The sequence below is a fragment of the Rattus norvegicus genome, chromosome 3 (genome assembly GCF_021556685.1).
Source record: "Rattus norvegicus strain SHRSP/BbbUtx chromosome 3, alternate assembly SHRSP_T2T, whole genome shotgun sequence".
In the NCBI taxonomy this organism is placed as follows: Eukaryota; Metazoa; Chordata; class Mammalia; order Rodentia; family Muridae; genus Rattus; species Rattus norvegicus.
In genome coordinates this window covers 8,521,650-8,543,844 of record NC_141536.1, presented here as the reverse complement: position 1 = coordinate 8,543,844, position 22,195 = coordinate 8,521,650, and the positions used below count along the sequence as shown (strand labels likewise).

The 22,195-nt window shown below is 41.9% G+C and overlaps 1 protein-coding gene across 1 annotated transcript in view; it reads right to left on the bottom strand.

The window, feature by feature from the left end:
• Nucleotides 1–11,953, bottom strand: part of Abo3 (histo-blood group ABO system transferase 3) — a 126,028-nt gene extending 114,075 nt beyond the window's left edge. The window contains exon 1 of the mRNA XM_087654326.1: nucleotides 11,848–11,953. Coding sequence (XP_087510452.1) covers nucleotides 11,848–11,934 — 87 coding nt within the window. The 5' untranslated portion in view covers nucleotides 11,935–11,953. The remainder of the gene's footprint in view (nucleotides 1–11,847) is intronic.
• Between the last annotated feature and the right edge of the window lie 10,242 nt (nucleotides 11,954–22,195).

Sequence of the window (22,195 nt, the reverse complement as noted above, 5' to 3'; positions counted from 1 at the left end):
ATTGGGAAAAGATCTTTACCCATCCTACATCTGTTAGAGGGCTAATATCCAAAATATACAAAGAACTCAAGAAGTTAGACTCCAGAGAGCCAAATAACCCTATTTAAAAATGAGGTATAGAGCTAAACAAAACTCTCAGCTGAGAAATATCGAATGACTGAGAAGCACCTAAATAAATATTCAACATTCTATTCACCAGGGAAATGCAAATCAAAACAACCCTGAGATTCCACTTCATACCAGCCAGAATGGCTAAGATGAAAAGCTCAGATGACAACAGATGCTGGCGAGGATGTGGAGAAAGAGGAACACTCCTCCATTGTTGGTGGGATTGCAAACTGGTACAATCAGTCTGGAAATCAGTCTGGAGGTTCCTCAGAAAATTGGACATTGAAATACCTGAGGACCCAGCTATACCTCTCTTGGGCATATACCCAAAAGATGCTCCAACATACAACAAGGACACATGCTCCACCATGTTCATAACAGCCTTATTTATAATAGCCAGAAGCTGGAAAGAACCCAGATGCCCTTCAACAGAGGAATGGATACAGAAAATGTGGTATATATACACAATGGGGTAGTATACAGCTGTTAAAAACAATGACTTCCTGAAATTCATAGGCAGATGAATTGAACTAGAAAATATCTTCCTGAGTGAAGTAACCCAATCATAGAAAAACATACATAGTATGCACTCATTGATAAGTGGATATTAACCCAAAAGCTCAAATTACCCAAGATACAATCCACAGACCACATGAAGCTCGAGAAGAAGGATGACCAAAATGTGGCTGCTTCACTCCTTCTTAAAAGGGGGAACAAAAATATTCATAGGAGGGGATGTGGTGGCAAAGTTTGGAGCAGAGACTGAAGTAACAGCCATTCAGAGTCTGCCCCACATGTGGCCCATATATCTGCACCAAAACTAGATTAGATTGATGAAGTTAAGAAGTGCAAGCTGACAGGATACAGACATAGCTGTCTCTTGAGAGGCACGGCCAGAGCATGTCAAATACAGAGGCAAATGCTAGCAGCAAACCATTGAACTGAGAATGATATCCCCATTGGAGGAATTAGAGAAAGGATTAAAAGAGCTGAAGGGGCTTGCAACCCCATAAGTACAACAATGCCATCCCACCAGAGCTCCCAGGGATAAAACCTCTACCCAAAGCCTTCACATGGACAAACCCTTGGCTCCAGACGCATATGTAGCAGAGGATGGCCTATTGGACACCAATGGAAGGAGAAGCCCTTCCTTGATCCTGCCACGGCTGGACCCCCCAGTGTAGAGGAATGTGGGGGGTGTTGAAAGGAGTGTTGGGGAAGGGAACACCCTTATAGAAGAAGGGAGAGGGATATGCGATAAGGGGCTTATGTCTGGGAAACCAGGAAAGTGAATAACATTGAAATGCAAATTAAAAATCCAATTAAAAGAAAAAAGATCATTTAATTGTTTTACATGTATGGTTGTTTTGCCTATATTTATGTCTGTATACCAAATGTGCACCATATGGAAGACTATTTTAAAAATCATTTTAGTATTTCATTAAAAAAATTTTAAATCAATCACTAAATAAATAAATAAATAAATAAATAATTAAGTCCCCTTTGGCTCGCCTATTTAGCAAACCCAATTAAATTTAAAGAACTGATCCTAACATGGGGGAAATGTCTTTCTCCTCTCTATCCAGAGACAATCCTTTGTCCCCCAGAGCAAATATCACTTACCCCTCTCCCTTGCCACTTTTCTTCCCTCTCTCTTGTTCCTGTCCCCTTCTCCCTCTTCCTCTGTCTCCTGTCCTGCCCTTCATCCCTGTGGGCCAAACAAAATCTCCTTTGTGCTGATAACATGGTCTTCTTTGAGGTTCAGTACTATATCTAGTCAGTACTGCCTCTACTTAGTACTCTATCTCCTCCGTGCTGTATCTAATCAGCACTGTATCTACTCGTTACAGTGCATACTCAGTACTGTACGCATTCAGTGATGTAAACACTCATTACTGTACCTATCCAGTGCTATATCTATTCCATACTGTATCTACTCAGTACTGTACATACTCAGTATCATACCTACTCGGTACTGTACATATTCAGTACTGTACACACTCAGTATCATACCTACTCAATACTGTAATATTCAGTATTGTACATACTCAGTATCATACCTACTCAGTACTGTATTCATCTCAGAATACATTCAATCTGCTTCAGTGTTGCTGTTGCCTCCTACTCTCCTGATAAAGTAGTAGATGCCCCACCTGGAATAGAGGATCAGAAGAGTGAGAGAATCTTCACAGCCCACAGAATACAAAGATAATTGCTTCCAGCAGAGGGCGCAGTTGTACAGAAGGGAAGCTACCTCTGTGAAGATAGCTCCAGAGGACAACAGGTTCTTAGTTCAGAGGTGACAACTGCATAAACCCCAAAAAAGACAAGACACCCCACAATCATATGACCCTCACCACCAATGCATATAGCTTGCACTTTCTAATTTTCTAGGACCAAGAAACAAGCTGGTTCTGCACCTCATCTTCCCATGGAACTGCCCCATGGGTTGGGGCAGTTGTTTGGAGGTATTTTGGGCGATAAAGACTCACTATGTAGTCTCAGCTGGCCTGAAAATTACTATCTGTACCCGATGGTCTCAAGCTCACAGAGATCTAAATACTTCAGCTTCCAAGGAGCTAAAACTTAAGACATGTACCACCATGGCTGGCCATTTTTCCATAGACTTACTTTAGATTTTATATGTATGACTCCTTTGCCTGTGTATGTTACTGGGTCACCAGACCTTAGTAGGCCCCCAGATCTCAGCACAATGGACCATGATGGGAGGACCATTCAGGCCATAAAAGGCACACAGACATCACTACCTCAGAAGGAAAAGAAAGACATAATCCATCAAAGTCTATAGTTCTGGGAAAGTACAACTTCTAGTTTATGGCTTCTGTAGTTCTGCTTCTGGCTAACTCTTCTTGCTAACTGAAGTCAACCTAGAACATGGGTTTTATGCTTAAAAGTTAACCCTGAGAAAGTCTGAGTGCTGGGCAGGGATCCCAAAACCCCAGTGTTGTCACCTGCCAGCTAATAAGGCTTTCTACTGGCTTAAACCCATTTCCAAGCACTCTTCTCTAATGACCACACAGCATTTCTGGGAATCCCACCATGATTCTAGGGACTAGCCCTCAAGACACCAAGTGTCTCAGAGCCCCTTAGATCTCAGAAGAATGTTTGTTAGGGAACTTCTTGGGGTGAACAACTTGAGACCTTCCAGGTCCCCATGGCTTCCTTTTATCAATTTCTGCCTAAAGCTTTGGAGAGTTCTGACTCCTCCACCCAAAAAGATACAAATTAGGAGGTCACTTGCTCTGTCACCTCTGGAGGGAAGTCTGATTAAGGTGCCTTCTACCGGAACACATAGGAGAGGTCAGATACTGTCACTCATCCAGGGTCAGGAAGACGAATGAGACATCTCTGAACATGTGCCGGACCCCTGGTTCTCTCTCCCTCTCCCTCTTCCCTCCTCCCTCCCCCCCCCTTCTATGTGTTTCTGTAAGTTCTGTTTCTCTGTGCTGAATAGTGGCTTTCTCTATTGTGAGAACCCCTGTCTTAAAACCTATGCCCCATCCTGTTGGGGACCCAAATAAATTTGTCTCTCCCAGGTTGCCCAGAGACACCTCCCTCCAAAAAAAGAAAAACAAACCTCAAACTGTTCCACCCTGGAAACAGGAGGACTTGTCTGCTTTGTTGCTTGACTCCTGCTCCTGGTCAGAGATGGTCCCTCTGTGAAGGTGGGGAGGGGCTTCCTGCCAGAATGCACACTGTAAGGAGGGTGGTTCCCCAAGCCTCTCACTCCCTCTGTCTTCTCTCTGCTCTATGCAGCCCTGGGAAAGAGAAAATTTTCTCCTGGCTGAGCCCATGGAAAACGAAAAGTTTTACTCCTTTCTCTTTCATGATTTATGCCACTTCTTAGCCAATGATCCATGTAATTGGGAAACTCTAAACCAACAATCTCTGAAAACGATAGAAAACATACTCCTCAGCTGGGAGAGAGGAATCTGTCGGGTAGTGGAGCCCTAATAGCAGGTTTCCTCTTCCATCCAATATTGACTATGGATGTACTTTGATACTAGATCTTTTTCAGAAGGATTAAGCAAAGCTTCTAAAAGATTTCCTTTGCCACCCAGTCAGCCCCAAACATTAGAGAGGAATTATAAAAGTTAGAATATTTTAAAGGTATAAGTAGGTCCCAGTTGCTGGAGATAGCTCAAAAAGTGTTTAACAGCAGTTAACTGATTGAGACGGACCTTTTGAAAGTTACTGACACCTTTGCTGATAATGAGACTCAGACTTACAGGTACCCAGCAAAACTTTGGTGTCTTACCCTCTGTCAAAAGAAAATTCTCTGGCTGAAAGTTCTGCCTTTACTCGAAGGATACAGTTAGATTATCTCTCAGATTGGCAGTGAAGATTTCCAGGGGTATGGGAAGAAACAAATGCCCCAGGACTGCCCTAACACTGATCTCCTATATTTAATTGTTCAACTAACCAGATGACCTTCTTCTTTCCAGATTAAACAATACCCTGGAAATGAAGAGAGAAATTGCAGTCCATTTTACCCAGCTTAAGACATAGGCACCCTGGTGCCCAGTCAGTCACTCTGGATTACACCTCTCCTGCCTATAAAGAAACTTGGGACCTCTGATTCTCAGGAGTCCAATTCTTCCAGAGAAGCAGGTCTATACTGTCTTGGACCTGAAAGATGCATTCTTCAGCCTCCCATCTGGCAGAGGTGAATCAATTCATTTCTGCTTTTAAATGGACAGATCCAGAGGGTTGTTACAGTAGGGAAGTTACAAGGAAAAGGTTGCCGCAAAGATATAAAAAATTTCTCCAATGATGTTTGATGAGATACTAATTGCTGACATCCTGCTCTTCTGTGAAAAGTTTTCCTGGAAAATATATTACACAAGGGCCACTGAATGGCTGCTTCCAGAGTCAAAGACCTTGGAGTACAAAATGTGAGCCAAGGAACCCAACTTTGTACATCAGAAGCTATCTATCTTAACCACCAGTTGAATGGAGGCAAAGAAGCCTGTCTCAGAGTAGAATTACTGCTGTCCTTCAGATCTCACCTCCAATGACTAAGATAGGTTTGAGCGTTCTTAGGAACTGCCAGGTATCACTGCCTCTGGATACTAGAGTTGTGAAAATAGCAAGGCCTCTACCCACCAACACAAAAAGTGGTTGAACCCTAATCTGCACTGAGACTACATCAAAGGTATTTGAATCTTTAAAAATAGCTCTCTGGCATTGTCTCTGTTCCCAGCACTACGAAATGTCTCAAAATCTTTCCATCTGTCCACAAAAAAAAAAAAAACAAGAGGGTTTTTACCCAAACTTTGGGCCATGGAAATGCCTTGTGACACACCTGTCCAAATATTTGGACCCTGTAGCCACAGGATGACCCACTTCTTTAAAAGCTGTGTTGGCTACTGCTACTCAAAAAAATTTTGAAAACTAAAGCAGTAAACTCTGAATCAGAATCTTACACCCACAGTAGCCCATGAAACAACTGAGGTCCTCCTCTGAGTTACTTTAACCAAAATGATTTGATCCCAAGCCAGGTACCTCAGTCCAGAGAACATAACTGAATGACCTGAACCAGTCTTTCAGATAAGAAACACCAATGGCTTATGCTCTAAGATCAAGAATTGACAAATGGGATCTCATAAAACTGCAAAGCTTCTATAAGGCAAAAGACACTGTTGTTAGGACAAAAGGCAACCAACAGATTGGGGAAAGATCTTTACCAATCCTACAACAGATAGAGGCCTTATATCCAAAATATACAAAGAACTCAAGAAGTTAGACCGCAGGGAGACAAATAACCCTATTAAAAATGGGGTGCAGAGCTAAACAAAGAATTCACAGCTGAGGAATGCCGAATGGCTGAGAAACACCTAAAGAAATGTTCAACATCTTTAGTCATAAGGGAAATGTAAATCAAAACAACTCTGAGATTTCACCTCACACTAGTGAGAATGGCTAAGATCAAAAACTCAGGTGACAGCAAATGCTGGCGAGGATGAGGAGAAAGATGAACACTTCTCCATTGTTGGTGGGATTGCAGACTGATACAACCATTCTGGAAATCAATCTGGAGGTTCCTTAGAAAATTGGACATTGAACTACCTAAGGACCCAGCTATACCTCTCTTGGGCATATACCCAAAAGATGCCCCAACATATAACAAAGACACATGCTCCACTATGTTCATAGCAGCCTTATTTATAATAGCCAGAAGCTGGAAAGAACCCAGATGCCCTTCAACAGAGGAATGGATACAGAAAATGTGGTACAGTGTAGTTTCCCTTGGCAGGGAATAGGGAGGCAAAGTTTAGAACAGAGGCAGAAGGAACACCCATTCAGAGCCTGCCCCACATGTGGCCCATACATATACAGCCACCCAATTAGACAAGATGGATGAAACAAAGAAGTGCAGACCGACAGGAGTCGGATGTAGATCGCTCCTGAGAGACACAGCCAGAATACAGCAAATACAGAGGCGAATGCCAGCAGCAAACCACTGAACTGAGAACGGGACCCCCTTTGAAGGAATCACAGAAAGGACTGAAAGAGCTTGAAGGGGCTCGAGACACCATATGAACAACAATCCCAAGCAACTAGAGCTTCCAGGGACTAAGCCACTACCCAAAGACTATACATGGATTGACCCTGGACTCCAACCACATAGGTAGCAATGAATATCCTAGTAAGAGCACCAGTGGAAGGGGAAGCCCTTGGTCCTGCCAAGACTGAACCCCCAGTGAACGTGATTTTTAGGGGGGAGGCTCGTAATGGGGGGAGGATGGGGAGGGGAACACCCATACAGAAGGGGATGGGGAGAGGTTAGGGGGATGTTGGCCCAGAAACAGGAAAGGAGAATAACAATCAAAATGTAAATAAGAAATACTCAATTTAATAAAGATGGGAAAAAAGGGGGGGAACCAAAATATCCATAGGAGGGGAAATGGAGGCAAAGTTTAGAGCAGAGACTGAAGGAACGGCCATTCAGAGCCTGCCCCATATGTGGCCCAGATAGATAGATAGATAGATAGATAGATAGATAGATAGATAGATAGATAGATAGATAGATAGATAGATAGATAGATATGCATGTATCAACCATAACTAGATAAAATTGATGAAGCTAAAAAGTACATTCTGACAGGAACCGGATAGAAATCTCTCCTGAGACACAAAGCCACGGCATGTCAAATACAGAAGCAAAGACTACCAGCAAACCACCTAACTGAGAACGGGACCCTTGTTGGAGGAATTAGAGAAAGGATTGAAAGAAGTGAAGGGGCTTGCAATCCCATAAGAACAACAATGCCAACCAACCAGAGCTTCCAGGGACTATACCACTACCCAAAGAATATGCATAGACTGACCCAAGGCTCCAACTGCATATGTAGCAGAGGATAGACTTTTTGGGCACCAGTGGAAGAGGAAACCCTTGGTCCAGCCAATGTTGGACCCCTAGGGCAGGGGAATGTGGGGTGGAGGGTTGGTAAGGGGGGATGGATGAGGAGGAATGCCTTTATGAGAGAGGGAGAGGGGATAGGTGGCTTATGGACAGAAAACCAGGAAAGAGAATAACATTAGAAATGTAAATAAAGAAATATATCCAAAAATATGTATAAAAAAGGAAAATAAAATAAAATCACATCTCGTGGTGATGATAGAGGACTTTAAGAAGGACATAAATAATCCCCTTTAAAAAATACAGAACAACATATGTAAATAAGAAAAAGCCCTTAATGAATTACAGAAAAATGCAAACAAACAGATGAAGGGATTGAACAAAACCATCCAGGAGCTAAAAATGGAAAAAGAAACAGTAATGAATTCACAAAAGGGACAACCCTGGAGATAGAAAACTTAGAAAATAGATCAGGAGTCATCATCAACAAGACCCCGCAAGCATCACCAACAGAATACAAAAGATAGAAAAGAGAATCTCAGGGGCAGAAGATACCATAGAAAACATTCACACAACTGCCAAAGATAATGTAAAACACAAAAAGCTTCTAACCCAAAACATCCAGGAAATCCAGAACAAAATGGAAGATCAAATCTAATGATAATAAAAGAGAACAAAGACTCCTAACTTAAAGGACCAGTACATATCTTCAACAAAATTATACAAGAAAACTTCCCTAACCTAAAAAAAGAGATGCTCATAAACATACAAGAAACCTACAGACCTCCAAATAGATTGGACCAGAAAAAAAAAACTCCCATCAAATAAGAATCAATACACCAAATGCACAAAACAAAGACAGAATATTAAAAGCAGTGCGGTAAAAAGGTCAAGTAACATATAAAGGCAGACCTATAAGAGTTATACCAGTCTTCTCATAAGAGACTATGAAATCCAGAAGATCCTGGGCAGATACCATACAGACCCTAAAAGATCACAGATGCCAGCTCAGGCTACTATATCCAGCAAAACTCTCAATTAACATAGATGGAGAAACCAAGATATTCTATGACAAAACCAAATTTACACAATATCTTAATACAAATCTAATCCTACAAAGAATAATACATGAAAAACCCCAACACACTGAGGGAAAGTACACCCTAAAAAAAGCAAGAAAGTGATTTCCTTGCAACAAAACCAAGAGTAGAGAGCCATACAAACATAATTCCACCTCTAACAACAAAAATAACAGGAAACAACAATCACTATTCCTTAATAAGTCTTAACATCAATGAACTCAATTCCCCAATAAAAAGATATAGACTGACAGACTGGATATGTAAAGAGGACATAGCACTTTGCTGCATACAGGAAAACACACCTCAGAGTTAAAAGATGGGAAAAACAGTTTCCCAAGCAAATGGTCCCAAGAACCAAGCTGCAGTAACCATTCTAATATCAAATAAAATCGACTTTCAACCAAAAGTCATTAAAAAAGGATAAATAAGGAAACTTCATATTCATCAAAGGAAAAATCCACCAAGATGAACACTCTGTCCTGAATATATATGCTGCCAATGCAAGGGCACCCACATTCATAAAAGAAACCTTACTAAATCTCAAAGTACACAATGACAGTGGGAAATTTCAACATTCAACTCTAATCATGGTCACAGAAATTAAATAGAGACATAGAGAAACTAACAGAGGTTATAAACCAAATGGATTTAACAGATATCTATAGAACATTTCATCCTAAAACAAAAGAATATACCTCCTTCCCACCACCTCATGGTACCTTCTCCAAAATTGACCATATAATCAATCACAAAACAGGCCTCAACAGATACAAGAAGACTGAAATAATTCTGTTCATCCTATCAGATCACCGGGGACTAAGGGTGGTCTTCAATAACAACAAAAAAGACAGAAACCCACCAACACATTGAAGCTGAAAAACACTCTACCAAATAACAACTTGGTCAAGGAAGAAATAAAGAAATTAAAGACTTCTTAAAATTTAATGAAAATGAAGGCACAACATAACCAAACTTATGGGACACAATGAAAACAGTAATAAGAAGAAAACTCATAGCTCTGAGTGCCCCCAAAAAGAAATTTGAGAAAGCATACATTACCAACTTGATGGAACACCTAAAAGCTCTATAACAAAAAGAAGCAAATACACCAAAGAGGAGTAGAAGGCAGGAAATAATCAAATTCAGGTCTGAAATCAACCTAGTAGGAACAAAAGGAACTATACAAAGTATCAACAAAATCAGGAGGTGATTCCTTGAGAAAATCAACAAGATAGATAAACCCTTAGCTAGACTAATGAGAGGACACAGAGAGGGTATCCAAATTAACAAAATCAGAAATGAAAAGGGAGACATAACAAAAGAAACTGAGGAAATTCAAAAAATTATCAGATCCTACAACAAAAGTCTATACTTGTCGCACCCAACCTCGACCAGCAAGGAAGACACGACCAGCGAAGGTCTTCTTCAAGCAGTTTTACTCAGGAACTTTGATACAATCTTCTGACCCCGGGGAATCCCCACACCAAACTTAAATAGCTAGCGCTGGCCAATCCTAACAAGCCATGTGGGGATAGTGGATAGGTATCTATGCGGAAGCGACCAGGCCAAGCAGGAACAGCCAAATAAGGACTTGTTTTTCTCAAGGAGCAGAAGGCGGAAAATGGCGCCATCCCCGGGGCACGGGACCTCGAAGCTCCCTACTGTTCCCCCTTTTTGTTTTATTGGCACCCAGACGACACTGGCATATACTGAGCGTGGCGACCCCCCTGTCTTAGGATCGTCCTTTCGTGTACCCATCGTAGGATTACCTTGTCCTCCTCAAGGCTCCATGTCTTAGGTGAGAAGGGAAGTTGCCTGTCACTGAGTAGGGTCACTCGATATGCTCAGGGACGATGGACTATGCCAGGGGAAACAGGGACCCAGGAGAGTAAGGGTGGCTATATATCTTACATGACTGTTAGCCACGTCTTGGGGGACTGTCCTGCCTCAATGACTGCAAATGCCTGCACGACCATGGCCGCATGCCACCTCTGTACGAACCTCATCCTGCACAAACACCACAGGCTCACTAGGGAGACCAGCAGCAAGAGTCCAGCTAGGGCTCCCATACCCGCCCACTCCCTCAGATGATTCATAGCAGCAGCAATCCAAGATGACAATCCCACAGCCAGTCCAGCATCCGCACGTGTGGAGTTCACGGTCACGATGGCTACACATAGCTGATCCATTAAGAAATCGAATTCTCCAGTCCAATTACCCAAAAGATAACTTAACAACTGTTTAGACAAATTAAAGGAGTGGGCTTAACGGTCATGATGTATCGGCATGGGTCTCAGGAACACCAATAGTATCCCCCACCGGGGCTTCGTTTGGACCAGCACTTGGGTCACACCAAGAAGTGTCAGCAACAGCAGAATCTTCATTCTTGTTGCACCTCCTGGTCAATCTTTCAGGGACCCACAATGGATCTTGCCAGTCCTGAGGAAACACACAAACAGGCCCTAGCACCCATGCCAACACAGAATCTGGCCCATGCCATAAGCCAGTGATCACATCTTTCCATTTCACATAACCTTTCAACGTGCCCACCCGACATTGATGTCGGTCAGCGGCAGAAAGGCCATCATCGTCCAAAATTAAAAAATTAAGAGTAACAGACCGGAAAACAGTTCTCTGTACCCAAATCCCATGGGAGGGAGAGCTAAACCTTCAGAGAGGCAGACACGCCTGGGAAACCAGAAGAGACTGCACTCTGCACACATCTCTGACGCCAGAGGAAAACACCAAACACCATCTGGAACCCTGGTGCACTGAAGCTCCCGGAAACGGTGGCGCAGATCTTCCTGGTTGCTGCTGCCGCAGAGAGCTCGTGAGCAGCACCCCGTGAGCAAACTTGAGCCTCGGGACCACAGGTAAGACCAACTTTTCTGCTGCAAGAGACCTACCTGGTGAACTCAGGACACACAGAGGCAGAATTCCTCTAGGACCGGGCACTCCCTGTGTTTACCAGGAGTGCCACACCCGCGGATCCCGGCCCGCAGCAGCTCTCTGCTCCCAGAACCCGTGGGAGAGAGACCTCACCGCCTGGTCAGGTGGGCACTCCTGAGGCTGCAGAGCAGAAGAAACCACCAACACTGCCCACCCCTGCCCACATCCCTGGCCCAAGAGGAAACTGTATAACGTCTCTGGGTTCCCATGGGGGAGCGCCCAGGAGCGGCAGGACCCCTGCGCCTGAGACACCGCCGGAACCTGAAGGAACAGACCGGATAAACAGTTCTCTGCACCCAAATCCCATGGGAAAGAGAGCTAAACCTTCAGAGAGGCAGACACGCCGGGGAAACCAGAAGAGACTGCACCCTGCACACATCTCTGACGCCAGAGGAAAACACCAAACGCCATCTGGAACCCTGGTGCACGGAAGCTCCCGGAAAGGGTGGCGCAGATCTTCCTAGTTGCTGCCACCCCGGAGAGCTCGTAGGCAGTACCCCACGAGCAAACTTGAGCCTTGGAACCACAGGTAAGACCAACTTTTCTGCTGCAAGTGACCTGCCTGGTGAAGTCAAGACACAGGCCCACAGGAACAGCTGAAGACCTGTAGATAGGAAAAACTACACGCCCGAAGGCAGAACACTCTGTTCCCATAACTGGCTGAAAGAAAACAGGAAAACAGGTCTACAGCACTCCTGACACACAGACTTATAGGACAGTCTAGCCACTGTCAGAAATAGCAGAACAAAGTAACACTAGAGATAATCTGATGGCAAGAGGCAAGCACAGGAGCCCAAGCAACAGAAACCAAGACTACATGGCAACATCGGAGCCCAATTCTCCCACCAAAGCAAACACGGAATATCCAAACACACCAGGAAAGCAAGATCTAGTTTCAAAATCATATTTGATCATGATGCTGGAGGACTTCAAGAAAGACGTGAAGAATTCCCTTAGAGAACAAGTAGAAGCCTACAGAGAGGAATCACAAAAATGCCTGAAAGAATTCCAGGAAAACATAAATAAACAAGTAGAAGCCCATAGAGAGGAGTCACAAAAATCCCTGAAAGAATTCCAGGAAAACACAATCAAACAGTTGAGGAATTAAAAATGGAAATAGAAGCAATCAAGAAAGAACACTTGGAAACAACCATGGATATAGAAAACCAAAAGAAGAGACAAGGAGCTGTAGATACGAGCTTCACCAACAGAATACAAGAGATGGAAGAGAGAATCTCAGGAGCAGAAGATTCCATAGAAATCATTGACTCAACTGTCAAAGATAATGTAAAGCAGAAAAACCTACTGCTCCAAAACATACAGAAAATCCAGGACTCAATGAGAAGATCAAACCTAAGGATAATAGGTATAGAAGACAGTGAAGACTCCCAGGTCAAAAGACCAGTAAATATTTTCAACAAAATCGTAGAAGAAAACTTCCCTAACCTAAAGAAAGAGATACCCAAAGGCATACAAGAAGCCTACAGAACTCCACATAGATTGGACCAGAAAAGAAACACCTCCCGTCTCATAATAGTCAAAACACCAAACACACAAAATAAAGAAAGAATATTAAAAGCAGTAAGGGAAAAAGGTCAAGTAACATATAAAGGCAGACCTAACAGAATCACACCAGACTTTTCGCCAGAAACTATGAAGGCCAGAAGATCCAGGACTGATGTCATACAGACCCTAAGAGAACACAAATGCCAGCCCAGGTTACTGTATCCTGCAAAACTCTCAATTAACATAGATGGAGAAACCAAGATATTCCATGACAAAACCAAATTTACACAATATCTTTCTACAAATCCAGCACTACAAAGGATAATAAATGGTAAAGCCCAACATAAGGAGGCAAGCTATACCCTAGACGAAGCAAGGAACTAATCGTCTTGGCAACAAAACAAAGAGAAGAAAAGCACACAAACATAACCTCACATCCAAATATGAATACGACAGGAAGCAATAATCACTATTCCTTAATATCTCTCAACATCAATGGCCTCAACTCCCCAATAAAAAGATATAGATTAACAAACTGGATACGCAACGAGGACCCTGCATTCTGCTGCCTACAGGAAACACACCTCAGAGACAAACACAGACACTACCTCAGAGTGAAAGGCTGGAAAACAACTTTCCAAGCAAATGGTCAGAAGAAGCAAGCTGGAGTAGCCATTCTAATATCAAATAAAATCAATTTTCAACTAAAACTCATCAAAAAAGATAAGGAAGGACACTTCATATTCATCAAAGGAAAAATCCACCAAGATGAACTCTCAATCCTAAATATCTATGCCCCAAATACAAGGGCACCTATATGCGTAAAAGAAATCTTACTAAAGCTCAAAACACACATTGCACCTCACACAATAATAGTAGGAGATTTCAACACCCCACTATCATCAATGGACAGATCATGGAAACAGAAATTAAACAGAGACGTAGACAGACTAACAGAAGTCATGAGCCAAATGGACCTAACAGATATTTATAGAACATTCTATCCTAAAGCAAAAGGATATACATTCTTCTCAGCTCCTCATGGTACTGTCTCCAAAATTGACCATATAATTGGTCAAAAAATGGGCCTCAACAGGTACAGAAAGATAGAAATAATCCCATGCGTGCTATCAGGCCACCACGGCCTAAAATTGGTCTTCAATAACAATAAGGGAAGAATGCCCACATATACGTGGAAATTGAACAATGCTCTACTCAATGATAACCTGGTCAAGGAAAAAATAAAGAAAGAAATTAAAGACTTTTTAGAATTTAATGAAAATGAAGGTACAACATACCCAAACTTATGGGACACAATGAAAGCTGTGCTAAGACGAAAACTCATAGCTCTGAGTGCCTGCAGAAAGAAACAGGAAAGAGCATATGTCAGCAGCTTGACAGCACACCTCAAAGCTCTAGAACAAAAAGAAGCAAATACACCTAGGAGGAGTAGAAGGCAGGAAATAATCAAACTCAAAGCTGAAATCAAGCAAGTAGAAACAAAAAGGACCATAGAAAGAATCAACAGGACCAAAAGTTGGTTCTTTGAGAAAATCAACAAGATAGATCAACCCTTAGCCAGACTAACGTGAGGACACAGAGAGTGTATCCAAATTAACAAAATCAGAAATGAAAAGGGAGACATAAATACAGATGCAGAGGAAATTCAAAAAATCATCAGATCTTACTATAAAAACCTATATTCAACAAAACTTGAAAATCTGCAGGAAATGGACAATTTCCTAGACAGATACCAGATACCGAAGTTAAATCAGGAACAGATAAACCATTTAAACAACCACATAACTCCTAAGGAAATAGAAGCAGTCATTAAAGATCTCCCAACCAAAAAGAGCCCAGGTCCAGACGGGTTTAGTGCAGAATTCTATCAGAACTTCATAGAACACCTCATAACAATATTATCCAAACTATTCCACAAAATTGAAACAGATGGAGCACTACCGAATTCCTTCTATGAAGCCACAATTACTCTTATACCTAAACCACACAAAGACACAACAAAGAAAGAGAACTTCAGACCAATTTCCCTTATGAATATCGACGCAAAAATACTCAATAAAATTCTGGCAAACCGAATCCAAGAGCACATCAAAACAATCATCCACCATGATCAAGTAGGCTTCATCCCAGGCATGCAGGGATGGTTTAATATATGGAAAACTATCAACGTGATCCATTATATAAACAAACTGAAAGAACAAAACCACATGATCATTTCATTAGATGCTGAGAAAGCATTTGACAAAATTCAACACCCCTTCATGATAAAAGTCCTGGAAAGAATAGGAATTCAAGGCCCATACCTAAACAAAGTAAAAGCCATATACAGCAAACCAGTCACTAACATTAAACTAAATGGAGAGAAACTTGAAGCAATCCCACTAAAATCAGGGACTAGACAAGGCTGCCCACTCTCTCCCTACTTATTCAATATAGTTCTTGAAGTTCTAGCCAGAGCAATCAGACAACAAAAGGAGATCAAGGGGATATAGATTGGAAAAGAAGAAGTCAAAATATCACTATTGCAGATGATATGATAGTATATTTAAGTGATCCCAAAAGTTCCACCAGAGAACTACTAAAGCTGATAAACAACTTCAGCAAAGTGGCTGGGTATAAAATTAACTCAAATAAATCAGTAGCCTTCCTCTACACAAAAGAGAAACAAGCCGAGAAAGAAATTAGGGAAATGACACCCTTCATAATAGACCCAAATAATATAAAGGACCTCAGTGTGACTTTAACCAAGCAAGTAAAAGATTTGTACAATAAGAACTTCAAGACACTGAAGAAAGAAATTGAAGAAGACCTCAGAAGATGGAAAGATCTCCCATGCTCATGGATTGGCAGGAACAATATAGTAAAAATGGCCATTTTACCAAAAGCGATCTACAGATTCAATGCAATCCCCATCAAAATACCAATCCAATTCTTCAAAGAGTTAGACAGAACAATTTGCAAATTCATCTGGAATAACAAAAAACCCAGGATAGCTAAAACTATCCTCAACAATAAAAGGACTTCAGGGAGAATCACTATCCCGGAACTCAAGCAGTATTACAGAGCAATAGTGATAAAAACTGCATGGTATTGGTACAGAGACAGACAGATAGACTAATGGAATAGAATTGAAGACCCAGAAATGAACCCACACACCTATGGGCACTTGATTTTTGACAAAGGAGCCAAAACCATCCAATGGAAAAAAGATAGCATTTTCAGCAAATGGTGCTGGTTCAACTGGAGGTCAACATGTAGAAGAATGCAGATCGATCCATGCTTATCACCCTGTACAAAGCTTTCGTCCAAGTGGATCAAGGACCTCCACATCAAACCAGACACACTCAAACTAATAGAAGAAAAACTACTGAAGCATCTGGAATACATGGGCACTGGAAAAAATTTCCTGAACAAAACACCAATGGCTTATGCTCTAAGATCAAGAATCGACAAATGGGATCTCATAAAACTGCAAAGCTTCTGGAAGGCAAAGGACACTGTGGTTAGGACAAAACGGCAACCAACAGATTGGGAAAAGATCTTTACCAATCCTACAACAGATAGAGGCCTTATATCCAAAATATACAAAGAACTCAAGAAGTTAGACCGCAGGGAGACAAATAACCCTATTAAAAAATGGGGTTCAGAACTAAACAAAGAATTCACAGCTGAGGAATGCCGAATGGCTGAGAAACACCTAAAGAAATGTTCAACATCTTTAGTCATAAGGGAAATGCAAATCAAAACAACCCTGAGATTTCACCTCACACCAGTGAGAATGGCTAAGATCAAATACTCAGGTGACAGCAAATGCTGGCGAGGATGCGGAGAAAGAGGAACACTCCTCCATTGTTGGTGGGGTTGCAGACTGGTAAAACCATTCTGGAAATCAGTCTGGAGGTTCCTCAGAAAATTGGACATTGAACTGCCTGAGGATCCAGCTATACCTCTCTTGGGCATATACCCAAAAGATGCCCCAACATATAAAAAAGACACGTGCTCCACTATGTTCATAGCAGCCTTATTTATAATAGCCAGAAGCTGGAAAGAACCCAGATGCCCTTCAACAGAGGAATGGATACAGAAAATGTGGTACATCTACACAATGGAATATTACTCAGCTATCAAAAACAATGACTTTATGAAATTCGTGGGCAAATGGTTGGAACTGGAAAATATCATCCTGAGTGAGGTAACCCAATCACAGAAAAACATACATGGTATGCACTCATTGATAAGTGGCTATTAGCCCAAATGCTTGAATTACCCTAGATGCCTAGAACAAATGAAACTCAAGACGGATGATCAAAATGTGAATGCTTCACTCCTTCTTTAAAAGGGGAACAAGAATACCCTTGGCAGGGAATAGAGAGGCAAAGATTAAAACAGACACAGAAGGAACACCCATTTGGAGCCTGCCCCACATGTGGCCCATACATATACAGCCATCCAATTAGACCAGATGGATGAAGCAAAGAAGTGCAGACCAACAGGAGCCGGATGTAGATCTCTCCTGAGAGACACAGCCAGAATATAGCAAATACAGAGGCGTATGCCAGCAGCAAACCACTGAACTGAGAATAGGACCCCCGTTGAAGGAATCAGAGAAAGAACTGGAAGAGCTTGAAGGGGCTCAAGACCCCATAGGTACAACAATGCCAAGCAACCAGAGCTTCCAGGGACTAAGCCACTACCTAAAGACTATACATGGACTGACCCTGGACTCTGACCTCATAGGTAGCAATGAATATCCTAGTAAGAGCACCAGTGGAAGGGGAAGCCCTGGGTCCTGCTAAGACTGAACCCCCAGTGAACTAGACTGTTGGGGGGACGGCGGCATGGGGGGAGGGTCGGGAGGGGAACATCCATAAGGAAGGGGAGGGGGTGGGGGATGTTTGCCCGGATACCGGGAAAGGGAATAACACTCAAAATATATATAAGAAATACTCAAGTTAATAATAAAAAAAAGAAAAGAAAAGAAAAAAATTAAGAGTAAAAAGGGCAAAGGATATCTGTTCCTTGGAGGTTCTACCATGGCCTATTCCCCCCTTTTGTTTAATTAGGCATTCCTTTAGCGTACGATGAGCTCGCTCAACAATACCTTGTCCTTGGGAATTATAAGGCAGGCCATGGCTCAACTGAACATCCATCTGTTTACAAAAGGATCTGAAAGATTGGGCAGTGTATGCTGGGCCATTATCAGTTTTTAAATGTTGAGGCTTTCCCCAAGCAGCCCAGGCTTCTGGGCAGTATCCAATAACATTGCGTGCCTTTTCTCCACTCATAGGGGTAGTACGAATGACACCTGAACAAGTATCCACAGAAACATGAATGCATTTTGGAGTCCCAAATCCAGATATGTGAGTTACATCCATTTGCCAAATCTTTAGGGGTAGGAGGCCCCTAGGATTAACCCCTACACTAGGGGGATGGTGAAAAGTGACACACTGTTGACATCCTAAAACTATCTGTCGAGCATCTGCTCGAGACAGATGAAACTTCTGCTGTAAGGTTTTAGTACGCACATGAAATTGTTGATGAAACTGTCGGGCTTGATCCAATGATGAGCTTAAGAAGATAAACTCCATTTGGGTACATCTATCCACAAGATCATTTCCCTCACTGAGAGGACCAGGCAAGCCTGTATGAGCTCTAATAGGTTGGACAAAAAACTTATAACCTCTTTCCCAAATCAATTCCTGAAGTTCCCTCAGCAGCTGGCATACTGTGTTGCTAATTTTAGTAGGGCCAGCCACTTCTAATATCTTAACTGTATTAACAACATATGATGAATCAGAGAGCAAATTAAAGGCAAAAGAACAATTTTTAAACACTTGAGTTTAAATTACATTAAATTTCAGCACAATCTTGAGTTCAATTACTTGTGGAGAGCCAAGTTGATATTGACACAAAATTGGCTCTTGATGGTCAATCATATAGACTCCACAGCCATTTTTTGATCCATCTGTAAAAATGTTTGGCGCCCCCTGTATAGGAACACTGAAGGTAACCTTAGGAAAGATCATGTGATGTTCCTTAAAGAAGGATAGCAAAGGGTGTTTTGGATAATGATTATCTATCTCTCCATGGAATCCACAGCATAATATAGCCCAATCATCCACAGTGCCACACAAGATCTTCATCTGCTGACCTGTATAGGGCACTATGATCGAGGTTGGGGAAACACCAAAATATTGTATGCACTGTTGGATCCCATTCAGGGCTAATCGTGCAACTGCTGTAGGATAATACTCTACTGATCTAGCTGGAGAAGCTCTGGGATAAACCCAAAGCAGAGGGCCATCTTGCCACAACAATCCTGTGGGCTGCATGTAGGTGGCTAGAATGCATAGCACAATGTCTGCACCCTCCTTCCATCGATGTAAAATTGCGCCTTGTAATCCTTTTTCAACCTTCTTTAAAGCTTCCCTTGCTTCATCAGTCAATTGTCTAGGAGAATCCAAGGCCAAATCCCCAACTAAAGTATTATACAATGGTTTTAATTCATAATTTGGTAATTTTAAATAACATCTGACCCAATTAATATCTCCCAGTAATTTTTGAAAATCATTAAGAGTCTTAAGATTATCTTTCCTCAATTCAACCTTCTGGGGGATAATGATATAAGGGCTTACTTTTGCTCCTAAATAATTTACAAGATTGCCCTTTTGTACCTTTTCAGGGGCAATAGTCAATCCTTTACCTTCTAGCAATTTAACTAAATTTCCATATGCTAAATCCAAACTCTCTTCATTTTTTTTTCCTTTTTTTTTTATTTTTTTTTATTTTTTTTTATTTATTTTTATTTTTTTATTATCTTGAGTATTTCTTATATACATTTCAAGTGTTATTCCCTTTCCCGGTTTCCGGACAGACATCACCCTCCCCCCTCCCCTTCCTTGTGGGTGTTCCCCTCCCAAACCTCCCCCCATTGCCGCCCTCCCCCCACCAGTCTAGTTCACTGGGGGTTCAGTCTTAGCAGGACCCAGGGCTTCCCCTTCCACTGGTGCTCTTACTAGGATATTCATTGCTACCTATGGGGACAGAGTCCAGGGTCAGTCCATGTATAGTCTTTAGGTAGTGGCTTAGTCCCTGGAAGCTCTGGTTGCTTGACATTGTTGTACTTTTGGGGTCTCGAGCACCTTCAAGCTCTTCCAGTTCTTTCTCTGATTCCTTCAACGGGGGACCTATTCTCAGTTCAGTAGTTTGCTGCTGGCATTCGCCTCTGTATTTGCTGTATTCTGGCTGTGTCTCTCAGGAGCGATCTACATCCGGCTCCTGTCGGTCTGCACTTCTTTGCTTCATCCATCTTGTCTAATTGGGTGGCTGTATATGTATGGGCCACCTGTGGGGCAGGCTCTGAATGGGTGTTCCTTCAGTCTCTGTTTTAATCTTTGCCTCTCCCTTCCCTGCCAAGGGTATTCTTTTTCCTCATTTAAAGAAGGAGTGAAGCATTCACATTTTGATCATCCGTCTTGAGTTTCGTTTGTTCTAGGGATCTAGGGTAATTCAAGCATTTGGGCTAATAGCCACTTATCAATGAGTGCATACCATGTATGTCTTTCTGTGAGTGGGTTAGCTCACTCAGGATGATATTTTCCAGTTCCAACCATTTGCCTACGAATTTCATAAACTCGTTGTTTTTGATAGCTGAGTAATATTCCATTGTGTAGATGTACCACATTTTCTGTATCCATTCCTCTGTTGAAGGGCATCTGGGTTCTTTCCAGTTTCTGGCTATTATAAATAAGGCTGCGATGAACATAGTGGAGCACGTGTCTCTTTTATATGTTGAGGCATCTTTTGGGTATATGCCCAAGAGAGGTATGGCTGGATCCTCAGGCAGTTCAATGTCCAATTTTCTGAGGAACCTCCAGACTGATTTCCAGAATGGTTTTACCAGTCTGCAATCCCACCAACAATGGAGGAGTGTTCCTCTTTCTCCACATCCTCGCCAGCATCTGCTGTCACCTGAGTTTTTGATCTTAGCCATTCTCACTGGTGTGAGGTGAAATCTCAGGGTTGTTTTGATTTGCATTTCCCTTATGACTAAAGATGTTGAACATTTCTTTAGGTGTTTCTCAGCCATTCGGCATTCCTCAGCTGTGAATTCTTTGTTCAGCTCTGAACCCCATTTTTTAATAGGGTTATTTGTTTCCCTGCGGTCTAACTTCTTGAGTTCTTTGTATATTTTGGATATAAGGCCTCTATCTGTTATAGGATTGGTAAAGATCTTTTCCCAATCTGTTGGTTGTCGTTTTGTCCTAACCACAGTGTCCTTTGCCTTACAGAAGCTTTGCAGTTTTATGAGATCCCATTTGTCGATTCTTGATCTTAGAGCATAAGCCATTGGTGTTTTGTTCAGGAAATTTTTTCCAGTGCCCATGTGTTCCAGATGCTTCCCTAGTTTTTCTTCTATTAGTTTGAGTGTGTCTGGTTTGATGTGGAGGTCCTTGATCCACTTGGACTTAAGCTTTGTACAGGGTGATAAGCATGGATCGATCTGCATTCTTCTACATGTTGCCCTCCAGTTGAACCAGCACCATTTGCTGAAAATGCTATCTTTTTTCCATTGGATGGTTTTGGCTCCTTTGTCAAAAATCAAGTGACCATAGGTGTGTGGGTTCATTTCTGGGTCTTCAATTCTATTCCATTGGTCTATCTGTCTGTCTCTGTACCAATACCATGCAGTTTTTATCACTATTGCTCTGTAATACTGCTTGAGTTCAGGGATAGTGATTTCCCCTGAAGTCCTCTTATTGTTGAGGATAGCTTTAGCTATCCTGGGTTTTTTGTTATTCCAGATGAATTTGCAAATTGTTCTGTCTAACTCTTTGAAGAATTGGATTGGTATTTTGATGGGGATTGCATTGAATCTGTAGATTGCTTTTGGTAAAATGGCCATTTTTACTATATTAATCCTGCCAATCCATGAGCATGGGAGATCTTTCCATCTTCTGAGGTCTTCTTCAATTTCTTTCCTCAGTGTCTTGAAGTTCTTATTGTACAGATCTTTTACTTGCTTGGTTAAAGTCACACCGAGGTACTTTATATTATTTGGGTCTATTATGAAGGGTGTCGTTTCCCTAATTTCTTTCTCGGCTTGTTTCTCTTTTGTATAGAGGAAGGCAACTGATTTATTTGA